The sequence below is a fragment of the Eurypyga helias genome, unplaced genomic scaffold (genome assembly GCF_000690775.1).
Source record: "Eurypyga helias isolate BGI_N326 unplaced genomic scaffold, ASM69077v1 scaffold43785, whole genome shotgun sequence".
Taxonomy (NCBI): Eukaryota; Metazoa; Chordata; class Aves; order Eurypygiformes; family Eurypygidae; genus Eurypyga; species Eurypyga helias.
The window spans coordinates 1-10,398 of record NW_010252983.1 but is presented as its reverse complement, the minus strand read 5'-3'; the positions used below and the strand labels follow the sequence as shown (position 1 = coordinate 10,398).

At 43.1% G+C, this 10,398-nt stretch overlaps 1 protein-coding gene across 1 annotated transcript; it reads right to left on the bottom strand.

Moving 5' to 3' along the window:
- Nucleotides 1–399: 399 nt before the first annotated feature.
- Nucleotides 400–921, bottom strand: RAB20 (RAB20, member RAS oncogene family). Its single transcript, XM_010152531.1, has one exon. The coding sequence runs from the start codon at nt 892–894 to the stop codon at nt 403–405; it is 492 nt and encodes a 163-aa protein (XP_010150833.1). The 5' UTR covers nt 895–921; the 3' UTR covers nt 400–402.
- Nucleotides 922–10,398: the final 9,477 nt, after the last annotated feature.

The following is a 10,398-nucleotide window of genomic DNA, read 5'->3' as shown; positions in this document are numbered from 1 at the left end:
TGCAAGGGGCAAGGCGACAGTCGTGGGAAAGCGGTCGAGAGTACACACACGCAGATCATTTACATGCAACGTGAAATAGTGAGTCATTAAAAAAAAAATAGACTCCTTCAAAACTGTTCAGGTGACTGTCATTACCAATTCTACTAACACATCCTTTGTCTTCAGAGCCCTCGGAAACTGGCAAGTCTTCCTCCGTAATTTCACTCACATTCCTATTTTCATACATGGAGCTTCCCAGAAACTTCTAATGGTCAAAAGATTATTCCCCTCCCTCCCTACCCCACACCATTTTAGTTCATTTATTCTTTGACTTATTCTGGTGAGCTGCTGCAAGCACTTGTTACTCCTCAGTCTGCTGAAGCGAACAATCCCTCCCCCCTTTTCTTACGTCACGTAAACGGTTCAGGCACAACAACCAGATTTTGTCCTTTTTGCTGGCTTGTAGTCAGTAATGTCCACAGTCTGTGGCGGCCCCTCAGCTTTCTGACGCACAATTATGGGGACTACCATCTCGAACACAGTTTCAAAGAGGTAGTCCACCTTGTATCCTGTTTTCGCACTGGTCTCGAAGCACATTTTCTCAGCTGCCGGAACATCCTTCTCATCTAGCATCTTGTATTTCAGTATCTTTTTATAGAGCGCAATCGCATCCTCCGCACGGACTTGTTTTCGCCCCTTCGAGCCACAGCTGGCAACGGGCTTCTCGGGTTTATTTTCATCCGGTGGTAAAGCACCGTCATCGGTGAGGTCAACTTTGTTTCCAACAATAGCAAAAATGCAGTCAGCGCTTGCACTGTCTGTCAGTGCCAAGAATCTTTCCTCTAGCTCGGTCAGGCTCTGGAGGCTGTTCACATCATACGTGAGGATCACGGCAGCTGCTCCTCGGCAGTACATGGACCCCAGGCCATGAAACTGCTCCCGTCCTGGCAAAGGTTGAAACACAACAAAAAGTTAGTGTGCTGGAAACTGCCTTATTGACTGACTAAAAGGTTTGAAGGAATTCTAAGCCTGTTTCACAAGTTTGGATGGAACAGGGAAGGGAAAAGTGTGTTATTGCTAGTGTTTTCCTTTTCTTTTTTTTTTTTTTTCCTCCTCCTGCTTTTCCTTAGGAGTGCAACAGTGCCACAGAACAGCCTGGCTCACCCCCTGCTCAGTTTTGGAGCAGGAAATCTGTAGAGATGAGTGAGCAAGCAAGTGTGACAGGGCATTCACAGTTACAGAAAGCAAACAAAAAAACTGTATTAAATCACAAACTTCATTTACGTCACATTAACTACCACCCTGCTTGCATCCACAGATGGCCCACTCCACCTATTGAACCATTTAGAAACAAAGAAATGAGTTCTGCTGTTTCAAATTCTGCTTGAACTTATCACTCCCATTAATCCAGTACACACTTCCAAGTACACCCAGCTCAGAAATCTGGATCAGAGTCAGTAATCCACTTCTTCCTAGGGTTTGAAGGATTCTGCAAGCAATTTAGTCCTACGCTACATGCCCACGGTTCTTGGGGTACATTGTCTTTACAGGAAAAGATTTGTTGTCTTTAATGCTGCCATATGTAGCCAGTATCGATATGCATCTGTCCCACCACAAATGCTCACACTTTATTTTTAGAGTGTTAAACACACACAATACACAGAACTCTAACTACATTTAAGAGTAATTTATCTTTTAAGTTGCCCTGATCATCACTCCACAACCAACAGTTAAACATTTCCTCCTCACCACTCAGTGACTATCTACCAGCACTTCCAGCTAAGCCTGGATGGTCTCCTTCAAATTCCTTTCTTGGAACACGAAATTGACTCTTCTTTAAATTCTGGAAACCAAGGAGTGTTCTTCAGCAGTTGCAAAGGGACTAAAAGAAATGCGGCAGAAGACCGACAGACAGTGATTTCTTTTTCCAGTCCAGAACTGCAACTTTCCCCAAACACCTGCTATGTGTAGAACTGGCTGTAGCACGTTCACTTTGCTCCCCAAAACTCAATTGAGAAAAAAGATAAAACACACTAGATTTCAGCCAGCCATCAGAGTCAGCCTTAGGTCACTAGAGAAGTGTGAATGAACAAAGAAAAAATAAAAATGAAAAAAGAGCCAATTACGCTTTCTGAACATTTAAGAATCAATCATTTATCAATTCTTTTCGTACAGCCTCTTTGCACAGAGCCTCCATTTACAGAAAATCTGGAAGTGACCTGGTTATGTTAATTTTCTGCACAAAGCTACTGACCACAAGTTACAGCATCATGAAACCGTTGTAAATGATTGTGGAATAGGAAAGGCAGAAGAAACTCAGGTTGAAAAACACGGGTCTGTGTGTATTGGGAAAACACATCCGCACACAAACATGCACACTGTGAAAGGAACTTAGAGCCTACCTCCAAGCAGGAATAGCACTTAAAATAGATCTTTGAGCCACTGTAGTAAGTCCTTTGAGAAACTTCAGGATGCTACTCCACAGTAGCCAGAAGAGAGACACAATGTTCATCATTAGCAGTAGAACAACACTGGAAAACATCAAGCTAGGACACAGAATCATAGAATCATGGAACGGTTTAGGTTGGAAGGGCCCTTAAAGACCATCCAGTTCCAACCCCCCTGCCATGGGCAGGGACACCTTCCACTAGACCAGGTTGCTCAAAGCCTCATCCAGCCTGGCCTTGAACACTTCCAGGGATGGGGCATCCACAGCTTCTCTGGGCAACCTGTTCCAGGGCCTCCCCACCCTCTCCATGAAGAATTTCTTCCTGATATCTAATCTAAACCTCCCTGATATCTGTTCAAACCCATTACCCCTTGTCCTGTCACTACAGGCCCTTGTAAAAAGTCCCCCCCCAGCTTCCTTGTAGCCCCTTCAGGTACTGGAAGGTGCTATAAGGTCTCCCCGGAGCCTTCTCTTCTCCAGGCTGAACAAGCCCAACTCTCTCAGCCTTTCATGAAACCCAAAGCTCACCACACCTTTAACGTTTAGTGAAACTCTAGTAACTGCCAGAGAAACAGATTTGAAAAGGTGCAGAGTGAACTGTAAAAAGGTCTAAATGAAGCTGGTGAGGATGCTTAGAAGTATGGAAAACTCTTGCATGGGAAAAATTGCGGGATCTGCCAGGCTGGTGAATGACTGAAAAAGGGTAAAAACAGATGTCTATGAAATCAGGCCTAAAACTGAGAAAGTAACTGAGAAACAATTATTTACTCTTTCTCATAATGCAGAAAATGAGGGTTTCCCACCAAAAAAAAAAAAAAAGAAATCATGCAAGTAGTTTAAATACTTTCCTACACAGTGAATACTTGGCAGTAAGGGTTATACAGCGCTACAGAAGTCAAAAGTTCAGTGGAGTTCAGAAAATCGTTAGGCAAAGTTTATGGAGAATTGCTTCTGTGCAGTTCTGTATAACCTCCCATTTGTTTTCCTCCAGCAAAAGAAATTCTGTAACCAACGATCTGGAAGGTAGTTTAAAGGAAAAAAAAAAAAAAAGGGTGGGGGGAGAGAGGGAGCACAAAGAATAGACACACCCTTTTTTTGGTACATTGGGTAAGGGAGATTAGGGTGTAGGGGAAGGAGAAGGTCAGTGCTGTTAGACTTTTTCTACAATCCCAAGCTCAAAGTTGTGCTTGCATGCAAGCGAGGTTTTTAAAAGCCTCCAATTTTTCAGTAGGAGTTTGTGCCGTGACCTACTCTGTTTTTATCCGAATCCCGATTATACTGCGGTCTGGAAACCACAATGGAACATATATCCTCCTCCGTTCTCCTACTTCAGATGCCTAAGACAAAATCCAGCCCCCAAAATAATTTGCTACAGCAACCGAGTGTTAGAACAATACGATTACTTGTTTTATGGAATTCACATGCTAATCTAAATCTTGCACAGCATAAAATAAACCATGACATTTTTACACTCCAACTACAAACCAGCTACTTCCACAACTAATATATTGTTGAGAAGGGGAAAGAAACAATAAGAAGAATTTACCTTGCATAAGGGATTAATTATGTCTGAGGAATTATGGATAGTGTCTCTCACTCACCCACACAGCACAATCTACGTGCAGAAAAAATGCATAATTTATTTTTCTTTGTACAGACCACTTCTGGCACTTAAGGGCTAGAACACCCCTAGACGTGGAAACCCTCAAAACTACACAAACTATTTAAACTAATATCTGTCCCCAAGGTGTCAGGCAACGTAGTATCAGACATTACAGTGAAAATCTTACTGCTTGAGAAGAGAAGCATAATTCTTATGGCCAGTTATTTTTTTCTCTGGACCCACAACAACTATATCTCTTTCCTGGACAGTTAGCTAAATTAAACAGTGAACCCTGACTCCAGGAATTAAACCATTCCACCCTTTCAAAAAATAAAGGTAACAGGCAAGAGTGGCAGAACTATCAAATAATTTGCAATCAAAGGAATTGCAAGAAGAACCAAATCAACCACATAGGCACAACATCAGGGAAATTATTTTAAATCTAAGCAACCAAAATTAATTTCCATTTATCTTTTCATCTTTATATTTTGCCTTATTTACAGCAGTACCCCTGCCTGCAGAACCCTTAGCTTTCCAGGGGCTCTCCCACCAAGCACATGAAGTCCTGATGGAGACATCACCTGCTCAGGAGCAGCACAGCCGACAAGCATTTTCAAAGTCCTGTGACGGTTGTCACAAACAAATCCAAGAATTTTGAGGCAAACAGACCTCAGTACCATAAAGTTTCTAAGAAACCCAAGGGATAAAGAAGAGGAAAGTAGACCTAGCAAGAGGCCAGCCTGATAAACGAGCAAGGCTAGACTTGAAAGTGTGCTGAGACCTGAACGTAAGGCCCAGGTTTGGCCTAGCCGGCCTCCTACCGCACCCGGACCTCGCAGCTGGAAGGCAGCAGCCCACGTGGAATGCTTTCTCTGGATGGGACGGCAGCCTGACTGAGCACCCCCTTCCCTTCCCAGCCCTCAGCAGTGCTATCCACTGCTCCAGTCTCCTCCTGGGAGCTTTCTTCCTGTCTGCCATCCCTGAGGGTGGTATCCAAAGTAGCCTGTGAGGTTGCTGTGGATGTTTATGAGAGTAAACTATTTCCCCCAGCCAGATTTGTCTGTTCCTTACCTACCACCTCTTCAAAAGCTTTCACCACAGCTTCTTAAGTAGTGTAACTTCCCACACAAACTCTTTCAAGAAACCGTCCCCTGGAAGAACAAGTTCTCTCAGTGCTGAGCATGTACAGGAATGCAAAACAGACTGTTAAGTCTTGAGGGAATACAACACCACAAATGCTAAAGAGCTAAGAAGGTCTTCCAGAAAGTACTGGAAAAAGTACTGTCCTTATCCTGTTAGCACAGTCGGAGCAGGGTCCTGCATTTTCAGTTCCTAAAGTAAATATGTACCGTGGAAAAGTACAGGAGGGTGGGCAATAGGAGCACACTAACACTGCATTAAAAATGAACAAGAGTGCAAAATTGTCCAGGAAGTTCTCACACTCCATAAACCAGGTGTCTTCCAAGGCTTTTCACTGTAATTTAAGCAGGGTTGTAATCAGAATAGTAGAGAGGAATTAACACCAACATAAGGTATCAGCTAGATTTTGCCTTTCAAATTCTCCCTCTAAGACAGACTGAAGTTGAGCGTACACAAAGAGAGACAGGAACTGTGCCCTAAGGAAATACCCAAAAGTAGGAAAGAAAAGAGAAAATTACGACACCCATGAGACAGCGCAGAAATCAGTATTAGAAAGAAACGAGAGTTGAGGATTCAGCTGCAGTGGATGAAGGTTCAAAGGGTGACCCTGATGCTCTTGCGTTACCTCAGTGGGAACATCCGCGTGATCACAAGGGCAGACAAAGAAGCTCCTTCTTAAGGAGCAGCATTCCTTTCTGTTTGCAGACACAGCAGTAAAGCTGTGACCCTTTAAAGGACATTAGGCAAAACCATTTTTCTAGGAACCGAGATTTCTGTTTGTGCACGTACACCGGGATACATACTGACTATCAAAGGACAAACACCAAAGGTCCCTGAAGGCTTCGGGAAAATTCCCCCGCCCACATGTGAGTCAGGCTGTCAAGTTCTGACACTGATGAACTCAAGAGTTCTTCATTACCTTGTTCAAGATTGGTATTTATTTCTTCTAGGTGGCTTTATCACATTTCCCTTGAAGTAAGGAGCTTTATTAAGAATCAGGCTGTGCCTGTGGTTACTTGGGGATAGAAATAAAAGCTCTCCATCCCAAAGGATTAACGCAGAGGACGTAAGTAGGAATTAGTGGAAACATATGAGTCAGACAGCACCAGAGAGCTCAATTTTTACATATCCAGGAGCTGTCTGAATACATGATTTCCCGATCCATTGGAAAAATGCCAGCATTTGGTCTTCCTCCAAGACAAAACTCCCCATAAAACAAGAGTCTCTGGGAAGGAGGGGAAAAAAAAAACCAAGGTAAAAAACCCCCACCACCACACCACAACCCCCTACAAAATTCAACCACTAAAAGCAATTACAGTTGAGCAACTAGAAAATTCATTTAGGCTCCACCTCCACCTAGTATTGTACATTCCCAATGCCACATTATAGAATATACTTGTGTACAACAAAGTTCCTGAATGCAGCAGACCTCTAGCTGTATTAAAAATCAAGATGACATTTACTTTGTTTATACTCATTACTGAGATATGAATCAACATTGAAGGCATGAACTGTGCCCTATTTCAGGAGCTTCTATTTAAGTTATTAAAATTAGATACGGATGTCTTGGCCAAAGCAGAACATAAAAATAGGAAAGTATGGTTCTTAATACCCAAAGGGCTTCACTTTCATGTTTTAAAGTGTAAAGAGCTACATATGGAAGAAGAAAATAACAGCCACATGGGTTAAGTGAACAGTGAACAAAATGAAAACTCGTTAATACAGCTTTCCAAAGAAAATCCATCAAAAACAGTCAGTCACAAAATCAGGCTCAAAGTAACACACAACTGGGACAAGGCCACTCCATTTCTAAATGCAGTTTACTCTCAGTCACTAAATCAAGTATCTCTAGCTCATAACAAAAGACGATTTAAAATGGCAAAAATAGACCTTCTCTTCCCTTAAATCCATGTGTTTTTTTAATTAATGAACAAATGCTTTGAGTTCTGAAGGAATCTGAAATTCCCAAGATGCTGGCAACATACCCACTCTACAAATGTGAATTGTTTTAGGCTTGGAAAGCTGCTTCTGCCAAACAGCAGTTCACTGTGAGCCAGAACACAACAATAGCAGGAGCAAGGATTCACTTCTCGCTCAGGCAAGATGAGAAATGATGATCAAACTGAGCTCTGTCCTTCAGTCAGCTTTAATTATCGCACTAGAAATAACATACTGCCACCAACAAATGTTTCACTTCGACACAAAAATCAGTGACTAGAACTTATCCACTGTATAATCACAGAGTCACAGAACATTTTGGGTTGGAAGGGACCTTAAAGACCATCTTACAACCCCCCTGCCATGGGCAGGGACCCCTTCCACTAGACCAGGTTGCTCAAAGCCTCATCCAGCCTGGCCTTGAACACTTCCAGGGATGGGGCATCCACAGCTTCTCTGGGCAACCTGTCCCAGTCCCTCACCACCCTCTCCGTGAAGAATTTCTTCCTGACATCCAATCTAAACCTCCCCACTTTCAATTTAAACCCGTTCCCCCTTGTCCTGTCACTACAGGCCCTTGTAAAAAGTCCCCTCCCAGCTTCCTTGTAGCCCCTTCAGGTCCTGGAAGGTGCTATAAGGTCTCCCCGGAGGCTTCTCTTCTCCAGGCTGAACAAGCCCAGCTCTCAGCCTGTCCCCATAGCAGAGGTGCTCCAGCCCTCTGAGTATCAATCGTTATCTATGAATTACACAAGTCCCCCCAGATCTGTTCTTAGAAAACAGGGGTGTATCAAAAACACTTTTACAATGAATTCAGTCTGTAAAGCATTTTTCTTCTCGTTCCAACTTAAAATATAAAAACACATAAAGCACCATCATGCTGCACACATGGTTCCTCCTTCTCAGCCACACACACACACTCCATATCCTAGACATTATTCACAAGCTCACGTCCAAAGTTACTAAGATCCTAGCCTGACAGCATTTAGGTATTTATACTGCTGCTTTTCTATAGATAAAGGAAATGCACTGCATGAGCTCCTCTTCTCCTCCCCTACAGGCTGGCATTCAGGAAGGCAAATACTTCCAGGACGTGTTTCAAGCGCTACGAACATCTTCCCATAAGAAAAGATCACAATATTCAAAGGGAAGCAAGTCCCAGACTCAGAGAAATCAACAAAGTATTTGAACCATCTGGCACAGATGAGAAAGCATCTTCTGCTTTGCTGTTCATGGTTCGCAAGGCTTTCTCATACATTTAGGTCTATGACATTGAATAAAAGCCAGATCTCAAGAGTTCAGTGCACTGTTATACAGGAAGGGATGTAACCTTACTTTCCCAATCTGGAAGCGGCATTACATTATGTCACTATAATCTAGTCCCAGCTGAATTCCCATACAGAAATTTTACACATTCTACTAGCAGATTACAGAACAGAATTCTTCCAAACATTAAAATATTTAATTTAATAGATCTGGTTTTGTCTGAACAGCCTGATAAGTTACTTGAGAAAATCCAACCAGCTATCTAACTGGAGGCAGAGAACAGTTTCAATGAAACAGGAAATGCCCTGGCACTATAATCCCAAATTTTGAGCTATGGTACCACACTATGGCTTTTATGATGACAGATTAAACTGCACTCTTTGTATACATAAAAATATTAAAGAGAGGGTCTGTGGGGGTTGATTTTTCTTTGGTTTATTTTTAGAAGTCTACTAAACTACGTCCAGCACTGTCCGAAATAAAACATCCCAAAATGTATGTAAGATGTGTTATGAGGGAACCTAAATTTTGATCAGAATCAAAAACGAGGAAAAACACACAGCACTGAATAACTGAAGGGCTGTTTGAAAGGACTAATTCTTGAACACAATTTAAGAAGAGCATAAATCTTACCTTTTATCTTTGGAGGATAACCACTTGTCCCCTGCAAATTTGTGCAGGAGTTTTTAACAGATATTATAACAGATATTAATACATTCTCCACAGAATAAGAGGAGAAGCTACAGTAGTATGAAGGAAAAGCTGGATGAGATTACCGGCATTACTAAGGACCAAGGCCTATTAACTGGGGCTTCTGTCTCAAATGTAATATGCAAGGGAAAAAAATAAAACTCATCCTTTATTTCCATTCATAGAATCATAGAATGGTTTGGGTTGGAAGGGACCTTAAAGATCATCCAGTTCCAACCCCCCTGCCATGGGCAGGGACACCTTCCACTAGGTCAGGTTGCTCAAAGCCTCATCCAGCCTGGCCTTGAACACTTCCAGGGATGGGGCATCCACAGCTTCTCTGGGCAACCTGTTCCAGTGCCTCACCACCCTCTCTGTGAAGAATTTCTTCCTGATAGGAAGGAAATTTCTTCTTTTAGGTAACAAACCCAGCATCCTTTCGGGCATCTAAATTAGCTGTTAACACTCTGCCAAGCGAAGACAACCACCCCCTGGAAGGCTAGTCCACACCAGCAACTACCAGCGTGCATTAAGGAAACCACTTTTCTCACTATTACTTCCTCTGCCTTAGCTAAGGGCACTAAAACCACAAATCATGCACTGCTACCCCCTACTACGTTTCACCAAAGAAAACCCAACCCACACAACAACAAAACAACCAAACCCAGGCATGGAAACACATGGAAAGCAAGACAAAGATAGTTAAAGATTAAGTTTTTAAAGAGCATAAAGACAAGCTACAGAGAAAAAAAAAAACACACCATCCCCTGTATGCTGTTTGAGGCTTTGCTCTTCTCGCTTGTTCTAATACAAGCTGGGAAAGGAATCAATTCAGAATCTTCTCAAACAAAAAGAATCACTAGAAGGCATCTGAAATAAAGAGAAAGGGGGCATTTACTTTCTGGAAATGGAAATTCTACTTGTGTTGGGTTTGTGTGGCAGAGCTTTTTGGTAGCGGGGATGGCCACAGGGGTGGCTCCTGTGAGGTGCTAGAAGTTTCCCCAGTACCAGATCAGACCCATCTCTGGTCCCAGCCAAGCCAGTCAGTGCCTCTGGGATTGATATATTTAAGAGTGGAAAACAAAGAGACCTGCTGGAAGGAGAGAGGAGTGGGACGTGAAAGACAACCAGACCAACACCCAGGTCAGTGCAGAAAGGCAGGAGGAGGTGGCCAGAGCAGAGGTTCCCCTCAGCCCATGGTGAGAGGGCAGGCTGTGCCCTGCAGCCATGGAGGGTCACAGGGGAGCAGAGACACCCCTGCAGCCTGGGGAGGGCCCCACGCCGGAGCAGAGTGATGTGCTCGATGAAACCGTGACTCTGTGAGAAGCCCAGGCTG

What these genes read in the sequence shown, in the direction of transcription:
- RAB20 (XM_010152531.1), bottom strand. Translation starts at nt 894, where the DNA reads ATGTACTGCCGAGGAGCAGCTGCCGTGATCCTCACGTATGATGTGAAC.